The sequence below is a fragment of the Berghia stephanieae genome, chromosome 4, assembly GCF_034508935.2.
Source record: "Berghia stephanieae isolate SIO BIC M18660-M18661 chromosome 4, UCSD_Bste_1.3, whole genome shotgun sequence".
NCBI lineage: Eukaryota > Metazoa > Mollusca > Gastropoda > Nudibranchia > Aeolidiidae > Berghia > Berghia stephanieae.
Window position 1 is genome coordinate 21,941,658 of NC_088363.1, and position 20,971 is coordinate 21,962,628.

General features: G+C 32.7%; 2 protein-coding genes across 3 annotated transcripts in view; one reads left to right on the forward strand and one right to left on the reverse strand.

Moving 5' to 3' along the window:
* The window catches only part of LOC144970232 (sorting nexin-25-like), a 25,476-nt gene extending 12,156 nt beyond the window's left edge, over positions 1-13,320 (reverse strand). The window contains exons 1-14 of the mRNA XM_078909662.1: positions 12,935-13,320; positions 10,359-10,516; positions 9,383-9,511; positions 8,210-8,400; positions 7,713-7,899; positions 6,462-6,535; positions 5,503-5,579; positions 5,065-5,175; positions 4,749-4,840; positions 3,494-3,533; positions 2,904-3,023; positions 1,606-1,765; positions 481-650; positions 1-30 (exon numbers count right to left, since the gene is read on the reverse strand). The exon at positions 1-30 is cut by the window's left edge and continues 111 nt beyond it. Coding sequence (XP_078765788.1) covers positions 1-30; positions 481-650; positions 1,606-1,765; positions 2,904-3,023; positions 3,494-3,533; positions 4,749-4,840; positions 5,065-5,175; positions 5,503-5,579; positions 6,462-6,535; positions 7,713-7,899; positions 8,210-8,400; positions 9,383-9,511; positions 10,359-10,516; positions 12,935-13,159 — 1,764 coding nt within the window. The 5' untranslated portion in view covers positions 13,160-13,320. The remainder of the gene's footprint in view (positions 31-480; positions 651-1,605; positions 1,766-2,903; positions 3,024-3,493; positions 3,534-4,748; positions 4,841-5,064; positions 5,176-5,502; positions 5,580-6,461; positions 6,536-7,712; positions 7,900-8,209; positions 8,401-9,382; positions 9,512-10,358; positions 10,517-12,934) is intronic.
* A 784-nt stretch (positions 13,321-14,104) lies between these two features.
* LOC144971956 (PDZ domain-containing protein 11-like) lies at positions 14,105-20,593 on the forward strand. 2 transcript variants are annotated; one of them, XM_078913033.1, is made up of 7 exons: positions 14,105-14,204; positions 14,674-14,794; positions 16,490-16,576; positions 18,517-18,573; positions 18,791-18,889; positions 19,869-19,929; positions 20,413-20,588. In XM_078913033.1, the coding sequence occupies exons 2-7, from the start codon at positions 14,684-14,686 to the stop codon at positions 20,499-20,501; spliced, it is 504 nt and encodes a 167-aa protein (XP_078769159.1). In that variant the 5' UTR covers positions 14,105-14,204; positions 14,674-14,683; the 3' UTR covers positions 20,502-20,588. The 2 variants fall into 2 exon arrangements, with proteins under 2 accessions (XP_078769159.1, XP_078769160.1); XM_078913034.1 differs by having other exon boundaries at positions 14,156-14,186; positions 20,413-20,593.
* The last annotated feature ends 378 nt before the right edge of the window (positions 20,594-20,971 follow it).

A 20,971-nucleotide genomic window follows, 5' to 3' on the forward strand; every position in this document is an offset into this window, starting at 1 on the left:
CTGCTCCATGTCTTCATGTACTTTCTTCAACTAAAAAATATCAATGAAATGATTAAACGAGTTAATGTTAGCATAAATAAAAGAACAAATATATGGATGAGTATTTTTAAATAGTAATAGCAATAATTTATAAATAGTATAAAACAAATAATAAATAAGTCATGAATAAATGAATGAATGAATAAATAAATGAACGAATGAATGAATAAATAAAAGAATGAATGCATAGATAAAAGTTTTAAAAAGAAATAATTAATTAATATAACGACTGACTGAATGAACAAGTGAATGAATATATGAATGAATGAATAAATGAATAAATAAAGAATTCATTTATTTATTGACTGAATGAATGTAGAGATTAATAATCACATAAATAAGCAAGAAAAACAACATTTTAAAAAAACAACAAATGAAAATATAAACTGTATGAGATGCAGTAACAAATACATAGAGATTCAATCATCAAAAAATTCTCACTTTCCCACTAGCATCAGTCTTATTCAACGTCCTCTGAGCATGTAGAGCCCTGGCTTTGTTTTCTATCTTGTTGTCTAGCGTTCGGAGTCGCTGCTGGGCATGGTATGACTGGCCAGCTATTACACTCTCTTCATCGTCATATGGCACATTGGAATCCAAGAAAAGCTCCTCTGATTTCAGAAGTTGAGAGGCAAATGAAAAATTTTATTGACAACATAGATCTTATTTTTCTTACTTTGCTTATCTCTGATGACTGCCACCTCAATCTAGTACAGTACTCGTTGAATTCTAGCATGCTCTCCGGAGAGGGCAAAAACCTGTTAGAATCTGAGCGGGCCGAAATCCAATGCCCCAGGGAGGTAATGACATTATATATAGATAAAATTCTTATCTTTTAAAAGGCTAACTAGAATAATAAATCCTTTCAATGCCTTGACATGATATTGCAACAATCTTAATAAATCACATTTGTTTTTTATTATGATAAACAGTAATCATATTCATATCTTAATGAATTCAGTTCTTTGTTGATAGATTTCTCAAATGGGTCAACAGTACCTACTAGCATTTTTTTGTTTCAATTTAAGTACCATTCCATTAACTGAATCTAGTATCTAAATTATGAAATTTGAGTTTAATTCATATGATATTATTGCGCAAAATAAATATAATTTCTAAAAATTAAATAGCAAAATAACAAATTTCATCATTTTGATCATTTGACAATATAGTTTCAAATTTCACTTGCTGGTTCACCAAGACAAAATATTTGTTTCAACAGCCAATCCAATGTCAATTGATGAAAGCGCTGATCATACATTTCATTTAAAAATGAAATTAAAAATTATTATGTCTCAATATCCAATTGTGGAAACCTCTACTGGAATTATTTGGTTGGAAGGAGGGACAAAATGTTCTCAACAAAATTTGATGAGAAGCGAAGAACTGGAAAGTGAGCATTAGCATATCACGTTATATCCTAGGGCCTGGTAGGTTAAAGGCCTTTTAACACCCTTTAAACAGAATAATACTATACTAGTAGTTGGACAATAATATGGGCAATCGTGTGCAAAAATGTTGCTCATCAAGGGAAAAGATATATAAATCACACTTAATGATACTAACGTGTCGTTCCTGAATGTTCATCATCCTCTGGTGTAATATCTTTCCTGGTGGCCACTGACAACTGACTGTAACTGTCACTGACAATGAATGATGGGTAGTGTTGTTCCTCAAGATCTTTCTCTATCTGTTTCTGAGAAACCACGAATGAGTCTGGCTCTGGCTGCAAGAATCATCCATGGAATGAGAAAATTATACATGATTCATTTGTAACTGATTGTCCCGATAACTCAGTTGGTAAAGCACTTGCTTCACGCACAAAAGAACTGAGATCAATCCCGGGTGAAGTTGAGATTTATTTTTTTTCGACCCCCTTGTCCAACAAGCAGAGATTGGGTAACTGGGTCTGTTACATCTGTCAGAAAGTACTTTGCAATAGACTAACACCCTATCCAAGGATAGCAAGCAATTGCTATTGTCCCTTTCAAACTATAGAAACTGGGATAAACTCCTGATCCTTGGGCCTATGGATCTAAAGGACAACCTACTCATTTTTTACCAACCGTCTCAAAGCATGTCTGGATAAACCATAAAAGTTGAAAATTGGATTGTAAGTCAAAATCACTAGAATAACAAAATTTCAGCTTTTTACAAATCATGAAATGAAATTCCTTCCTTTAACAAAGGAAATCAGTCTCGCTCAAAATTCAAACTTAAAATTCAGATCTTTGCTTCTAGTTCATTCTGAAATAATATCATGATCAGCAGCTAACACTCCTGGTATATGAAAATATTGTATACAGAAAAAGAAGGCTGCTGGGAACTCGGAATAGTAAACATCTTAGCACATAGATAAGATAAAAAGATCTCAAAACAATAAAAGAGCACTTAGTATTATTGTTATGAAGACATATTTTTAGTTTGTGACGAGAAAATATATGTGTACAGTCAAGTAAGTTAAAATATTATCTTCGTAGAAGAGTTTTTTTTTTTTTTCCTTACAATCTCAAAAACATGAATGCCTTATGGAACGCAGTGAAACATGATATGTTATCATTATTCCAATTCTTTTACTAAAATAAAGAGTGATAATGTATAATGATTAAGGAAATTAAGAATTTTCCATAGGAAGTGGAAACTATTAAATAATCTCAATTTTTTAAACAAATGAATACCATAGCCAGCCATCAAATTCATTTTATGCAAAAAAAAAATTTTTAATTTAATTTTTTTAAAAAGAAAAAGAACAAAGAAAAGAAAAGACGTTTCATTTACTGTGTGATACCATGCGCGTCGTACATAACATTTAAGAAGCATAAATTGAAAGTATGAGAACAAAATTTGCACTTTCAACTAGTTACCTTGTCTCCCCTTAGAAACTCCTCCATCCCCTTGAGAATGGCTTTATCTACCTTCACAATAGAAGAACTACTGGTGATGTATTGCTGATAGATCTCACTAGCACTTTGGTGCAGCTGATCCTAGTGAATAAAGAGGAGCAATTGACATTTCATTGTCATCATTATCATCATCATCTACACCATCATCATCATCAACAACATTATTATTATTATTATCATCATCATTATTATTATTACTTTATTATTATCATTTTATCATTATTATTATTATTATTATTATTATTATTATTATTATTAATATTATTATTATTATTATTATTATTATTACAATCATTATTATTACTATTATCATCATCATTATTATCAACACTCCAAATCGCCTCGTTTATGAAAATATTGTATACAGCAGAACAAATCAAATTTGTTCTCAATTTAAAGTCCACATAATGTAATTAATTTCTCTTGCTAGAAATTTTTTAATAAATGTTTGCCCTGCTCCCACTGTTAAAGTAAGTCATTTTTTTTTCTCTTTATACTTATAAGCTTGATTTAAGCTTTATAAAAAAAATATTTTTAAACCACCAAATTACCTTTGAAGTGTTCCTCAATTTGTCCACAGCTATCCAAAATCTGATATAAAATGAAGGGGAAATAAGTATATAAAAAGATAATTTCAGCACTTTATTCTCTTTGAGATATAAATCATAATCCATAGCATTTTATGAGTGGAAATTACATTTCAGAGTGAGTGCTTTGATTATTCCATTATAATAATTTCTAAATAAATTACTGTCTATACTAATCTTCCACGTTATTCTCTTACTTAGAACCTAACCAATTGAGTGTCTGACAGACACACAAGATCAGGCTTATACAAAAATTTTCTTGGGTTTTTTTCTCACCCTTGTCTCAATATAGAGTTAACGATTTGGATTTATTAACGAATGTGTCAAAATCATATTTTAGATCACCCATGCCTACCCATTGAAGTGAAATGTGCAGAATCTCATTTCCATTCCTTCGTCACAATCGATTCATAACAAATGTTAGGCAGATAATAATTACTTGTTTCATTGACCAGTAACACATGCTACATCTAGCATGGTGCTTAGATCAGTGGTACCTATGCTGCATATCGTTTGAGAGCCTATACATTACGTGTATGTTAACAACTCGCACACTAGGCGTCGTGTCATGACATCCAACACAGATCCTGCTTTTCTTCCTCGTTGTTGGTCAATCTTCTCGGTTCAGGGAATGTAATAATTAACTTTCTAATATCAGTGGCTGACCAACCAAATTCGCTTTGGAACAATGAGAAACTAATCACATTAGACATACACTCTCTATATAAAAAAGGAAGCAAACAATTACTATTGGGTTCCATGTTACAAGAAGTAGAAATTAAGAGAAAGAGATGGAAATGGTTTGGCCACACCTTGAGAAGGCCTGCAACAAACATTACCAGGGCGGTTCTCATATGGAACCCGCAGGGAACGAGGAATAGACGGCGGCCTAGAAATAGCTGGAGAAGGGCATTGGTTGAGGACCTAAAAACTGAAGGCTTAACATGGAGAGAAGCTGAGAAGATGGCACAAATCTGGGCAAGGTGGAGAGGATTCGTCGATGGCCTATGCTCCAGACGGAGTGAAGGGCCTAAGTAAGTAAGTACATGCTACATAAACCAAGATAATTTCAAGCTCAAATTTTTTTCAGATTATTCTCCACACAAAATGGAATAAAGCTAAACAAAATTGATGTTAAAATCGTTGAAACAGTTAAATTCACTCTACTTTCTACTGCAGCACAGTATATTGAGACAAAACAATTCATTATGGCACAAACCCAAGCAGAGAATCAGCTCCTTGAGTCTTGAGATATTTCATGAAATATTCCTTGCCCTTTGCCATCTCCATGATGACAGCAAATGAAAAAACCTGAAGGGAGAAAGTAAAATTTCTGACTGAATTGCAATGAATAAAATGAGAGCATTTATTCAAAGTGAAAAAGAAACAAATTTAAACCCAGACTAAAAATCAACAAAATATTGCAATAATTAATATATTTAGTTCAGTTTTGAACAAACATGTCTACTTTTTTTTTTTTTTGCTATATATTCTTTTAGCTTTATAGTCAGAGATATAAAACTATTTCAAATTACTTTTTGGGCTGGAATTTCATCCTCCTTGGCAGAAGAGACCCCAGATTTTTCATAAATCGATCCACCCAAGGCTGTGATCCTTTTTTCACAAAGCTGTTTGGCAACTGTCAACTGAGGTAGAATTTTAAACATAAAATATATTGATAATTAATAATATATAGTAACTGAAATATATAAGCCATCATTCATAACACGCATTTCATTTATCACTGAATTTAAAAGACATATGTGTTTCTTTATAAACTAAATATACTCTGATCCATGGCATTCATACTCATCTAACATCCGAAAAATGTGTTTACAAAAAAGTTTAACGCAATATAATCTTTAAAAAGCAGAAAGATCTAGATAAAAGTATTTAGCCAATGAAACAATGTCTGAGTCTTCTTTTATATAAGATGTGCAGTTTATCCTATGTAAAATTAAACTAAAATCAACCTGGTTTTTGTAGCGTTCAAGATTCCTTGCTTTCAACAGCTCTCCTTTATTTGTGCTTTTGGTTGCGAGATCTTTGTCTGAAAAGTAACCATTTTACATGCTTAAAATCAAGTAGGTGTGTGACTACGAGGGATATATTACAGAATGTGAACTCTCAAAGTTAGCTCTTCTTGTTACTTCCTAAAATTTCGAAAATGTGCCTATAAATGCTTTTGTCCAAATACTTGCATGGCATTATTGAAACAGTAAATAAATTGAGTTAATATTAACAATTTGACAAATTAATTTTTGATGTCACATCATTTCTGAATGTGATGATTTATTTTTCTGGAATGGACTTTACAAAATTTTTAGAAATATGCATGTATCCAATTAAAAATGTAAAGGGAACTTTCAATATGATGAGCTAACTAATGAAATCCAGAGATCACTACCTAATAGCCAAAAGTATAATTGCCCACATTCAACAAACCTTTCCTCTTGTGTAATAGAAGTTGTACTTTAGAAAACGCCCTTTTAATACCATCCTGTTTAGTTTAATCTTCCACTTTTTTCCTTAAGCAATTAACACTACACAAAATAGAAACGTTACATCTGATGTTGTTAAAATTAATGTGGGAAATCCTACTTAGTAATTGTTAGGCAAAACTTTTATTTTGTCTTGTTCCATAAATTTTAAACATTCCCCTCCCCACCCATCCCTGTCCTCTGTTTTAGTAAAAGTCTGGTGTTTCTGTAACTTAACATTCAATCCACTGAGAAATTAAAACATTTTAATTCTTGAATCACCTCAATCAATAACTAAAATTAAAGAGGTAGTTCATGCATAAATCATGTAATTATTTTTTTAAAATATATTTTGTGTGTGTGAGGGGGGGGGGGGTATTTTATCAATGCAAATGTTATATTCAAAGCAAATTTTTAAAATTTCATTAATTGTAAAATTCGTCTCAATAAACCTGTGATCAAGCCATGCTGTTTCTTTAGGTTGTTGATGGCAGATGCTTGCAAAATCTCAGAGATGATATTGTACCTGGAAGTAAACAAGACTTCAATTAACTTATTAAACATAACAATGATGTTTAAGTTAATTTCTCAGACATAAAAGCATAATTTATTAACTGATTTTCAGAACTCAAAATAATAAGACCATTTTTGTTTAATCTTTTTTCAAAAATTAGTCTGACAATGTTAAAAAAAAATAGTCTTCAGAGCCATAATTTATTCCGGTTTCTAAAGTGAAACAGGTAATATTAATGGCTTGCTATCCTTTGGATAGGATGCTATTCTATCACAAAGTAAAAAAATCTCGACTGCATCCGGGATCACAGTCCCTTTGCATGTGAAGTGAGTATTCTATCAACTGATTTATCAGAACCCCCAATCTGACACTGTGGCAGGATTATTTTCTGAAATGATTCCAATTCTTGTTAATTGTTCTCTGATTTTTATTGTATTGTCTCCCATACCACTTTCCATTCTTAAACCTTTTTATCAGAGTATGATTCCCATTTTTTACTTTCATTTAAATTGTTAGATCTTCATAAATGACAATGTTGGGATAACTTAGAGTGAAGGAAGTGGTAGTGGTAGATACATTGATCATAGAATGACAGTGTAGTCCTTTAAGGTACCTGAAGCCAGAGTTTATCACAGCTTCGACAGAATTAAATAGTAGCAACTGTTTGCTACCTTTGAATAGGATGCTGGTATATTGTAAAGTATTTTCTAACATACCCATGAAACCAATAATTACTGGTGGGCAGAGGGGTCAGAATAAGCATTAGCTGAAAATCAGGATCGATAGCAGGCTCTTAGCTGGTCAGTCAAATACTCTACCAACTGAGCTGTGGGAATCAACATAGACTTGTTTAAAGATTTCCAAAATTAGACTGACCATAAAATGAATAAAACTGCGGGTTCTTACAATCGGAATGATAAGGGTTGATGAGATATGGTGGAATTTTTGTAGGATATCATTCCATCCATATAGATAGAACGAAGATGACGTCACTCAGGTCTTTGTTATTGTTTCATGTCATCCACGTTTATGAGAACTTATTAAACTGTATCAACCAGATGATAAAAGTTCATAGTTACACACAATTTTGTGTGTTGGTCTGTTATACTTCCGGATGGCAATCTTGTGAACTTCTTAGCCAGGCGCATTCAATCTATACGAGTTATAAAATATAATAGTCATCACTCACCTCATAAGTAGTAATTCATCCACTGACTCAGATTGTTTAATCATCTTGACAAATCCTTCATATGTAGAGGAGTACATGTAAGTCCTTTTGGTGTCTGCGTTTATTTTCTCCCGATATGTCATGTAGTCTAAGAGTTTGAGGTTGATGAAGTCAGGGTCACAGATGAAATCAATTGTTGGTTTTAGAACTATAAAAGAAATATTTTTTAACAAAAAATTGTAATTGGTATATTAAATTTAAGATATTTATATCTCTTCAACTGTGACATAGATACTTGAATTATTTTTTTGCTCATTGTTTTCTATTTTCAAAAAATTAAAAAATCATAAATATAAACATTTAAAAAAAACAACAAATAACCACTTAAACCAAAACAAATCGAAGATCTTTAATATTAACTTTATACAATTTGTTTACACTGATGGGGTCGTATATTTATTGAGCTTTGACCATAATCAATGGAAGTTTCAGTAATCAATCTTTGTACATAATATTACCTGATCCAGCAATTATTTCCCGTAGGAGATGCCGAATAGGAGCACAGGTTCCATAGGGCTTGGAGGTGAGTAGGAATATGAGGGCATCAGATATGTTACGCAAGCATTCCAACTCTCTCTCTTCATCCTTCAGCCAGGAATGAAGTATAAATGGACCAATGTCCTCATCTGACTTCTCATTTGAGGCATCTCTAATGAGAAGAGCATAAAATACTATAAAAACTGTCTAAATCAAAAACTGCAAAACAAAAATAAATCATGAATGAAAAATAATGTAAATGTTGACTTTTTTCTTTTTTCTTCATTTACTATTCTCCATTTTCACGGCTGTAAGTAAAGTCAGAATCCATTGACTTGATGTACTTCAGAATAGAGCCTCTGAATTGATTACACAACAGAGGAAGATGGTTCAGTCTAAACCTGTATTTTACGAGCTTAAATTCCAATATAAAGCATAATCTTTTCACTTTACAACATAAAAACGGCTCATGGTAATTACAGACTTTATTTTTCAATGACATTATTAAAACCTGATTTTCTTTTTAATTTTAGTTACAATGCTTAAACCAAATTATCAGAAATAGATAAATAGGTATCTTGAATTTTGTTTTCACAAGGTTTTACTGTATGTACTATGAACGTTTCTTGCTAACATCACAATCCTCTATCAAACTAATTTACTCACTCTTCTTCTTCTACTTCTTCTTCTTAAAATACTACTGATGCACATAGCTAAAAATGATAAAATATATGGTAATCTATAGTGTAGGTTTCGATAGAACTCAGAAGTTTGATACCAATAGGTAGCTTGTTTCATAAGCAAGATTGTTTCATAAGCAGGATGTATTGGAAAGAAATTAGTATTTACAAGGATAACTGTCACCATTTGATGGATGAATATTAAAAATTTGATAACCCAACTGTCTAGTTCGTAACTTGACTTCATTTGATATGGACATGCTATAAGGCCATTTAATCGGATATACAAAAATGTTATTTGAGACCTAGCATACATACTTCATGACGATGTAACTAAGTGCAAAAAATATGCTTTCACTGGAGCAGAAAATAATTTACTCCAAATTGACTATCAGATCCTCTAATGGAGGTAAAGAAATGGAAAAAAAAAACATGAAAACTTCTAAAAATACTGAAATGAACAATGTTACAAACTTTCTGGCCAGTCGAATACTTTTGAAGTGTTGATGCAGACACTCAATAATGTCTTGGGACAAAAAAGACACAAGATCCACCTCTGACACCAGACGGCTGATGCGGTCAATCACTGCCCACATCTCATTTCTGAAACACATTTATAAGGCATTTAAATCTTTCATTTTCATTTTTTTTTTTGCGCCAAAATCGAATGTCGCTTTGTCTTAGCTTGTCATTCTCATGCTAACTCAATCAGGTGTCAGCCATTTTGTGATGGAAATGCGAGTATAGCCTTAGCGCTGAAAGAGTTAAGGATCATTAAGTAGTAATTACCAATATCATAAAATTAACCAAAACAGTTAAAGGGTTAGAAGTCGATAAAAATCAGGAAAAGAAAAATGGCTGAAAATACTGACTTAAAGTGCAATCAAATTTTTTTTTTAATTGTCTTCTTTTATTTTCTAACAGTGATAAAGCAATTCTCCTCTGTAATAGAGTTGAACATAGAAATTTCTTTACAAAACTGGTTTCTGGTTATAATATCTCATTCAGTGTCTCAAGTTAAATGATGAGTCTTTCTTTAATACAAGACTAATCGATAACAGATTATGTTACTCATCAGCTGAATCTAAATTCTACTTTATTCAAACCATTATTTTTTTGCATTTAACATATTATCATGTACATCTCAATAATAATAACAATAATAATAATAATAATAATAATAATAATAATAATAATAATAATAATAATAATAATAATAATAATAATAATAATAATAATAATAATAATAATAATAATAATAATAATAATAATAATAATAATTAATATAATAATAATATGATGATGATGATGATGATGATGATGATGATGATGATGATGATGATGATGATGATGATGATGATGATGATGATGATGATGATGATGATGATGATGATGATAATAATAATAATAATAATAATAATAATAATAATAATAATAATTGTACACTTACTGTGTGGCTTTGATGAAAGTTTTGTCCTCAGTGAGTGGCCTGTACCATGACAGGATAAAATCCTTACTTATCAAATCTAAGACGTCTTGGAGGGCATTGTCCAGATTTCTAGAAACCACAACTTTCCTGGGCTGTTCAACTGTTGTTGATTCTATGGCCTGTTAATGGCAATGCAATTTTATAATGTATTAAAATTAAGTGAAATTTAGGGATATATCATCACCTTGCATCTTTAATATCTTAAAAATAAAAATTACCATGGGACCTGAGTTTCAGTTAGCTGAGTAAGAAAGGTACTTGCTCGAGGTTTGATTTTTTTTTTTTTCACATAGACCGTAGACCTAGACCACACATGACAAATGAAAGACGTTTGTTTCTTCATATTTTGAAATATTGCAACTAGGATCTATCTATTCATAAATAAAACAATTTAAGATTAAATAAAATATTCTTTTTTAAAATATGAAACTGATTGAGCTAAGCAGTTGATTAAACGTACTTAAAAACCAAAAAAAAACGAGATTGCGGTAATTTCAATTATTTGCCGAGTGTAAAGTAGTGCCGCGCTGAAGACCGGTCTAGACCGCGGTCCGACGGTCTTTTAGCTGTGAACCGAAGACCGGTCCCATAGGGGAAGATCGGCGGCGGTCCTCACTTCTTATCACCTTTCAACTAGTGCGGGGCGGTCCTTGCAAGGACCACGGTCCTACGGTCTCGCGCCATAGCCTACTACTTCCCCAGCGCAGGGTTGCCAGATTATTTTTCAACAAAATGCCAGGGGAAGACTCAAAAAATGCCAAAACACTTAAAAAGATGCCAAAGTCTGTTGACTCCCACCCCCACTAAGAAAACTACTCACTTTTGATAGACAATTTACTATCATATCCTGGTGGCTTGCGTGTTTTCTTTTCTTTTTCTTTTATTATTTTTTTTTTTTTGTTTTTTTTTTTTTGAATTATACTAAATTTCCTGTTGGGGTAATTATTTACCTACTGACTACTAAGTGGAGTGCTAAACCACTACACCACGGTTGGATTTTAAGAATGAAAAAGAAATGTGAAGATGTTTGTTTTTACGCGTTTAGAAATAATTAAGAAAAGGTGTCATTTGAAGTATAATATACAAGAAAAGAAAATGCCAAATGAAAATGCCAAATGCCAAATGATTTTTCTAATGCCAAACGGTTTTCAAAAATGCCAGATTTTTGGAATCTGGCATTTAAAATGCCAAACTGGCAACCCTGCCCCAGCGATTCGTTGCTTCGGTTGCCTATCTTCCACCAATCACCACCCATCCCACTTAATTAATCGCACCCACCCCCCTTTGCCATACACTAAACGACACAGACGACCATACAGGCAGACGACCACCAACCTCCACTCCGCAAACCGCCCTTTCGTGTGTGAGATGGGGGAACAGGAGGCGCACGCCTTGGACGATTCCATTATACGGGGTAAATTTCAAAATTTACTACACCATAATGATCGCAATGACAATGATCTATGGTGAAGGCATGACCCCTCTTCTCTAATGGGTTATTGTTTGAAATGTATGTGACTACTAAAGATGTGTGTGTTTGTGTGTGTGTGTGTGTGTGTGTGTGTGTGTCGAACCTAGCAAGTAGCAAATCCGATTTTTTGTTTTCTTTTGTCCATCTCTTGTCACCACTCCTTTCTATCGCAGTGTTGTCATTTAAAATAATACAATAATATTAAAATTTCGTTGGTGTTTTTACTAATCAAATAATATGAGTTTCATTAGTTTCTTCCTTCCAAAAAACCCAGTTATAACGTCTGAATTTTTAAAAAGTCCAATAGAATATTTGGGGACCCCGATAGCTCAGTTGATAGAGCACTCTCTTTATACGCAAAGGGCCAGAGATCGATCCCGGGTGCAGTCGATTTTTTTCTGAATCCCTGTCTACTCAGCAATGAATGGGTAGCTGCGTTTGTTAGATCTGGCGAAAAGTCACCATCGACCCCTCTTATTACCTCATCCACCCCCTCTTATTATAACTTCACGTCTCTCTCTTACTCTTCAATGCTCGCTGCCCTCTAATGTGTGTGTGTGTGGGGGGGGGGGGGGGGTAGGAGTTGCGTGTGTGTATCAACGCCACGAACAACTCGATCAACGCCTTGGGCGATGCCATTATCTCCGTTAATGGGGATAAATTTCAAATTTTATTAAATTATCGAAGTAACAATGAAGTACAGTGAGCAAATAAAGAAGGCATCACCCCTCTTCTCTAATTAGGTTACAATTTGAAATGAGTGTGACTACTCCGTGTGTTTTACTCCTGTAGACCACCGTTTTCATCGTGTAGCGGTCTTTAACGGTTCAAGAATGAACGATCCCATGGTCTCAAAGGTCAAACCGGTTCGAATTTCCAACAGTCTCTCAGGAATGTTCAATGTCGAAAAGGACCGGTCCTAGGACCGGTCCTTGCGGTCTTCATTTCCCAAGGACCGTAGGACCGTGGTCCTTAAGCTTGCCAAGGACCGCCCCGCACTAGTGTAAAGTGAAAAGTAAAGCCATTCGGGTTTTTTTTTTAATTTCATAGAATATCGATGTCTCACCATCATTTTCTTAACAATGATGTTGATAGAATTGTTCTTCAATGGTGATAAGGGTGGTGTGTATGATTTTCCACTGACGAGACTCCACTGAACGGCGTAATAAAAACCAACCACTGCCACAGTGATGTGAATGAGTAACCAGGTGAGTACCCACAGCCAGCCATAATAAAAGGAAATAGAAATCGTTAAAGCGCCAACCGACGCAACAATCATTAAAGTGTTCATTTTCAATTCCTTTCAGACTATCTTCACATTACAGATTTAGTAAGAAAGAATCATGTTTAGGTGAATTCTAGGTCTAACACCACTTTCATCTTATGACACTTCCCTGTGATTTTTATCTTGTCTGTCTGCTGCACTTTTCCAACAATACAGGGTTGCCAGATTATTTTTCAACAAAATGCCAGGGGAAGACTCAAAAAATGCCAAAACACTCAAAAAAATGCCAAAGTCTGTTGACTCCCACCCCCACTAAGAAAACTACTCACTTTTGATAGACAATTTACTATCATATCCTGGTGGCTTGTGTGTTTTCTTTTCTTTTTTTTTTTTTTTTTTGAATTATACAAAATTTCCTGTTGGGGTAATTTTTTACCTACTGACTACTAAGTGGAGTGTTAAACCACTACACCACGGTTGGATTTTAAGAATGAAAAAGAAATACATTAACATGAAAGGTAAATACGTAAACATTTAAATAATTATTGACAATTAAGAAAACTTACTGTTTCGTGTTTCTTATGAAACTTAATTAAGAAAAGGTGTCATTTGAAGTATAATATACAAGAAAAGAAAATGCCAAATGAAAATGCCAAATGCCAAATGATTTTTCTAATGCCAAACGGTTTTCAAAAATGCCAGATTTTTGGAATCTGGCATTTAAAATGCCAAACTGGCAACCCTGCAACAATAACATATGATTATTTATGCTCTCTAAAGGATAAGAGCTTCGGAATGAAGTAAAGCAATACCATAGAATAATATTCCCGAACAACAATGTCTATGTTTTTTCAGTTTTCTAAAAACAATATGTGTCCTTTTATGTTGTGGAATGGAAATGAATATGTGAATTAGCCAGCCAATATTTCCCGATTTATTTGTTATCGTATGATGTAGCTTGTTTAGCCGAAGGCCAGATTTTTCTTTTTGTCATTGTCAACCAAAAGATAATTGGAATCAGTTACAAACAGGAAATAACAAAACATTGTAAACAAAATGTACTGAGAATGTACACAATTTGGATCACTATCTGGTCAGTTATCATACAAATGTAAGCAGTTTGTCATACTTCATGTAAATATTTACCCTTTTTATATAAGTAGTAAAATTATTTCTTCAGTTGTAAAATGTCGTACTTGTGCCTCATCATGACAAACGAAAACACTATCACTAACCATAGTCCGCTAGTCCTCTGCCTCTACACTACACACTCTTGCGTTTGAGTTTGAGTTTGACGTGTGAGTTTGAGATCTAAAATTAAAACGAATTCAAAACTATTTGATCCTTCTACGGTATTGTAGAGATTTTTTAATTTAAAAAGAATGAATTTTTATACGAACTTGACCCCAGGGTTAAGTCAAGTTGTCTTTTTGGACGCATCACTGTATATTTTTACTTTGACTTTGACATCTTATCATGATGTCCTATCCATAGCCAAATCCATTGTATTAAAATCATTCAGGTTATAGTTATAGTAACATTGACAATTGTAGGTTATTTCTTTTACTTTAAATCATCAGATAAAGAATCATGTCATATCCTGGTGACGAATGGGGAGGTACGATGCATGCAATGCCTACATCGAGTACAATCGGTCCACCTTCCTATGAACCACCCCCACCCTGGATTCCGCCTGAGGAGGTAACAGTAATATCAATAGAATAATCTCTTTGATGAAACAAATGCAGTGGGTGTTATTCACAGTAAGGTTTGCAGAACATGGGGTCAAGTCTCTTTATTAGATTTTCAGGACCATATTGAATACATGAACCCAGTATGAAGGTTAAGTTGGAAAAACTTAGTTTGATATCCTCATATAACCATAGATCTTGTTAGATCTGAACTTAGTGGATTCATCATAATCGATGTGTTTCACATTTATTCCTACTGCAGGTCATACAGAACCAAATTTTCACTCATCTGTGAGGTCTCATTTTTGTAGAAGTCAGAAGTTTTCATACAATAATATGCATCACTCCTTATAGTAGTGTAGGGGATAATAGTGGATCAGTTATGTATTATAAGCAAAGGGACCTGCGTGAGTTGCAATCAAACATTATAAAAGCAGTGGTTGAGTACCTGAATCTGTTAGATCTGGTCAAAAGTACTTTGCAATTTTGATAAGTCTCATATCCAGTGGGTAATGAACAATTGTAACTCTCTGCTTAATGCTACAGAAACTGGGATAAACCCTGGCTCTATAGGCCTCATGGATCTGAAGAACTAGTAGAAAGCCTATAGCCAGATATCCATTCCCACCCGAATCAAGAAGATTAATGTGTGTAAAGAGTCTTAACCCACAAACAAACAATGCCAGGTCTAGAGCTTAGTCAACGTTGTCCAACATTGCTTGTTTTTGTTACAATACAAGACGTAATTACGTAATTAAGCAGTATTACATCTTCAAGTTGAACTGAACTAACTTGAAGACATAATACTGCTGAGCCACTGCAGCCACTAAAAATTTGGAGATTTTTATAGTGTTTTTTGATGATGGATTCAGGGGGTCTTGATAGCTCAGTTGGTAATACACCCTCTTCACACACAAATGGATTGAGATCAGTTCTGGGAAGGGGATATTTTTTTATGACCCCCCCCCCTGTCCACCCAGCAGTGCTTGGGTGGCTGGTTCTATTAGTTCTGGAAGAAAGTACTTTGCGATAGACTAGTATCCTATCCAGAGGGTATCAAGCATTACCATAATCTGTTTCATGTCATTGAAACCAAGATAAATTCCGGCTCCATGGGCTTAATTGTTCCGAAGGACTAGTTTTTTTGTTTTTTTCCATTTGATGGATTCACCATACTCATTGGCCTTCACATTGCTTATTTATTCACCAAGCCGCCAATTCATTTATTAATAGTCACCTGATTTTATTACTATACCCTGCCATAGCCATTCACATAATATAAGTTTTGAAAAGTAACATGTTTATAGTGCATCATCGAAGGACATAACCTGAGAGCCAAGTTTTGTGATCATTGGGTTACTGACCAGTATGGACATTTCCTGACTTTCATTACAAAATAAGACTTTGCCAATTGTTAGGTGAATCTAGGATCAGCTATTTAAGAATTTAATTACATCTCGTATATCTCTTCAATTGGAGGATGATTATGCACATTTTTTTGATTATGTGTGATTGATATGATGGTAATTTTTATCATATGATATCAATTCAAAGTATCTGTTAAAAAAGTTCTCGTGAGTATCAGCAATTTAACCAATAATTTGAGGTAATGATGAAACATGTTCAGATTGATCTAAATGTTTTATGGAGTTTTGCCATGTCAAGTACTGAGATTTTCAGGATTTTTCAAACTTTTGGATTTCAGAGAGTGAACCACAGCGATTACAACAATGATCTTCGCTTCTTCTTGCCAAGAACAGTTGTCTTGAGACGAGTGAAAGCGTCTGATGCAGTAAGTTGTTGATCAGATGGACATACACACTTTTGTATTGTGACCTATCTGAATTGAAAGAAATGGGGTTATTATAGGCAATGGTGAGACAAAATAAAAAAAGATCACCAGATGAATAATATAAGACATATGTGAACCTTATAATATATTAATCCAATGAAATTTCTTACATATCAGAAAGCTGTTTGCCTCAGATGGTCGCCTTAGGTAGGTTCTGGTTGTGAAAAAGATATCCCTTTTTTGATAATTCCCGTCTGAATTGTATATATCTTCTCCTTTTCCCCTTTATAAATGTATTGTCACAGCTTAATTGAAGATGACTGTCAACACACATAAACGAACAATTTTTTGAAAGTCTGCAGTGAATTTTTCATGGGTTTCAACTTTATTCAAATACTTGATACCAGCACCTGCTGGTAGATCTTTACAGAAATGGATCAGACATAACGACTCAAGACGCCTATCAAACTTTGGAGAAGCTATAATTTTATCATATCCTCTTTACCTTGCTTGTATATCGGTACATTTCCCAATATAAATCCCTTCATAGATGAAGTCAGTTGATTGTAGTTTCTCTATTTCATTTTCATTATAATTTGGGCATTGTTGTTGTACTGTATTCATTTTATATTTATTTATTTGAATTCTTTACAACTTGGCAAGGATTTTGTATTTTTTAAAAACAACAACAAAAAAAACCCCAAAAAATGACAAACATATACAGTGCAACCTCTGGATGAGGACATCGCCTGAGACTGGAAAATTGTGTCGTTATCCAGGGGTGTCGTTATTCAGGGGTTTTCAAGATGGTGGGAAAGGGGGCATGGTGAGACCTGTGAATACATAACAGTGCAATGTGTGAATGAGTGCCTGAGAGAAGACACGTCCCAACAACGTTAGATCATGCATTTCTCCTGTTTACAAAGGGTATACCAGCTACGCTTTCATTCTCCAATGTGTACTGTCATTGTTTTGATCGTAAATAGTACTCCAATGCCATTTAATAAAACTAAGAATAAATCAAGAAAATCAAGTACAATGTGATAATACCGCACAAGAACACAGATACACACATCTAGTTTTGATTTTAATTAAAATTCATGCGATAATGCTGATGAGTTTTTAATACCGAATTTTTTATTTAAGTGCACCAAAATTTACAAGCACTTAAAATTAGCAGATCTACATCATGCGATACTAAAAATGAAAAAAATAAACAGAAAAAAACACTATGCATTAGCTACAATAATATCAAATTTTGACTGATGTTTAGAAAAACAGCTGATTTTTCAAATGAAAATAATAAGGTGAAAGAAGATGTTATTATTTTCCCGGTTATTCCAACATATTATAAGACCATAAATATCCATAATTGCCCGCATTGGACACGGCATTGCATGATATCAGTTAACCTACACTGACCTCAGATAGCTAGCAAAATGGGAAGGTTAATTGACCCTTGAGAGTTCCATCCACTGATAAATTTCTATCGCTGTGGTCACATATGCTCAAGCGTTGATTCCACGCAGTGCAGTAAACGTGTTCTGATTGGTCAGTAACAAAGCAATTTCATTGGGGGGATGATTGGTCAGTAACAAAACAATTTCATTGGGAGGATGATTGGTCAGTAACAAAGCAATTTCATTGGGGGGAGGGTTTCTTATTGATCAAGAGTAAGAGTTGACGATGGCCGAATATCAAGCATCAGTATTAACCGATCATCATTATAACGATGTAGCTAAACATGAGTTTTACAAAAATATATGTCTCTATTTTGGGTTTTTTATTACTAATAAGAAAAAGCAAAATAATCTAGACCAGAGATCAATGACGCTATCCAGGGGTTGTCGTTATTCAGGGGTGTCATTATCCAGAGGTGGCACTGTACTAAGGCTGCTGCTTTTAAGTTGTCAATCTTATTTTTATTTGTCTTTTGCCAGCTTGGATTCAACATAAGAGGAGGGAAGGAACACAACTTCGGTCTCTATGTGTCAAAGGTAATATTAGACTTCTCAAGCTAAGAAAAATTACAATTTAAGTGATATTCAGAATTAACTACTACATTTTCTTGGTAAAATTATTACGCTCAAATCCCCCATCCAAATCCATCCCCTTTGTAATACTACTATTATTTCAATTCTGTTGTTGTTTTACAGCATGAAAAGCATCAACTGTTGAACTCTCAAGAATGTATTACCATGTCTTTAATTTCAGGTGATGCCAAATAGTGAGGCCCATAATCTGGGAATCCGAGAAGGGGACCAAATACTTGACGTCAATGGAATTAACTTTCAGACCATGGACCATGCAGAGGTGTGACACACTTGATTTCATAACCATTCTTTCACAAGTGTAGAACTCTGGCTATTTAGTCTTCCTTAATGTACTTTGATCACCTGTTCTGTTGCATCTATGATTCTGAACTGAACAAATTTTAAGCAATATAAATTATTGCTACAATGGAACACATATGTGTTCTACAAATGTAACATAATTTAGCATCAAATTTAAAAAAAAAATCATAATTCATTTTGAAATGAGAAAGTGACAGTAAAACTCTTATTAAGAGGACCAAATGAAAAGTTTCCAGGAAAAGAATGGAAAAAGCTTATTGTGGTGGGTTCCATAGAGTCTGAACTTTTATCACTGTTCTCACCTTTCTGACACTGCAAGCTCATCCTTTAACTTTAAACCACCTCACTCAGATATATCATCAAGGAAACAGTTGCTTTATCTAACTCATGCAGTTTAATATGCTTATTTTGGTTTCTCAGCCATTCTCTTCACTAAACAATCTAACATACAGAAACATGAATCGACAATGAATGATATCTAAGGCTTGGACACAAACAAATAATTCTAATTAGCTGTTTATAAATAATAATGATGATAATGATAATAATAATGATGATGATGATGGTGATAATAATAATAATAATAATAATAATAATAATAATAATAATAATAATGATATAATGATATAATGTAATAATAATGATATAATAATAATGATAATAATATAATAATAATAATATAATAATAATAATAATAATAATAATAATAATAATAATAATAATAATAATAATAATAATAATAGTAATAATAATAATAATGATGATGATGATTATTATTATTTTAATATTATTATTATTATTATTATTATTATTATTATTATTATTAATTATTATTATTATTATTATTATTATTATTATTATAGTGATTTTAAAAATTATAAAGAATGATAGCTAAAACATGGTCATATTTTCTGTGAATTTTCTCCTTTCCTTTTCAGGCTGTGAAGATACTCAAAGTGAATACGACTGTGGAAATGGTGGTCAGATATTTTCCTTATGGTAAGTTGTTGTCCTTATTATTCTTGTCACCAGATTTATTTTTTATTAATTAATTTATTTTTTAATCAATTTTTAAATATTAGTCTTATAACTATGATTATTATTCCGCTGGTTGTACATACAAATCCTTAATTAGAGAGGAGCAATAATGATGCGACCTTTGCTTCAATGAAATTCAAGTAGCTTCATTTTTACCTCTGTTTTTTTTGGTGATATTGAGTAACGTTACATAATACGCTTGAGTAAAATCCTATTCCATTTGTAAAAGATCATTATCATCATCATCATCATCATCATCATCATCATCATCATCATCATCATCATCATCATCATCATCACAATCATCATCATCATCCTTATAATCATTCTCATCCTCATAGAGTGACTGGTTGATATAACTTTTCTTTAATTTGAAATTCTCAGCAACCCCTTTAGAATAGTTGCTGCTGCTTTTCTAAGACCAATTTTTAATACATTCCACAGGATACCAACGCACATACGACCGGAACAGACAAGACAATCCCACAATACCAACCTCACCTGCCTCACCACCCTCCTATGGTTATAGATGATAATGATAACTAGGATTAATGTACATATATCATGAAAACACAAAAATTTTATTTGTTTGTTTTTAAAAAAATTAATATTGTTATTATTATTATTGTTATAATGATGATGATAATAATTTTTTTTAAAATAAAATAAAATAATAATAATAATAATAATAATAATAATAATATTATTTTATTATTATTATTATTATTATTATATTATTATTATTATTATTATTATTTTATTTTTATTATTATTATTATTATTATTATTATTATTATTATTATTATTATTATTATTGTTATTATTATTATTATTATTATTATCATTATTATTATAATTATTATTATTAAACATTACTAATGACACCCAGCATTCAACGAAAACTTGGATTCAACATAATCCACTTAGCAGCTTTTCATTATTTCCAGGTTGTATCGTATCAACTCAACACTCATCAAATTCAAATATATATTGTTTCTGAGGA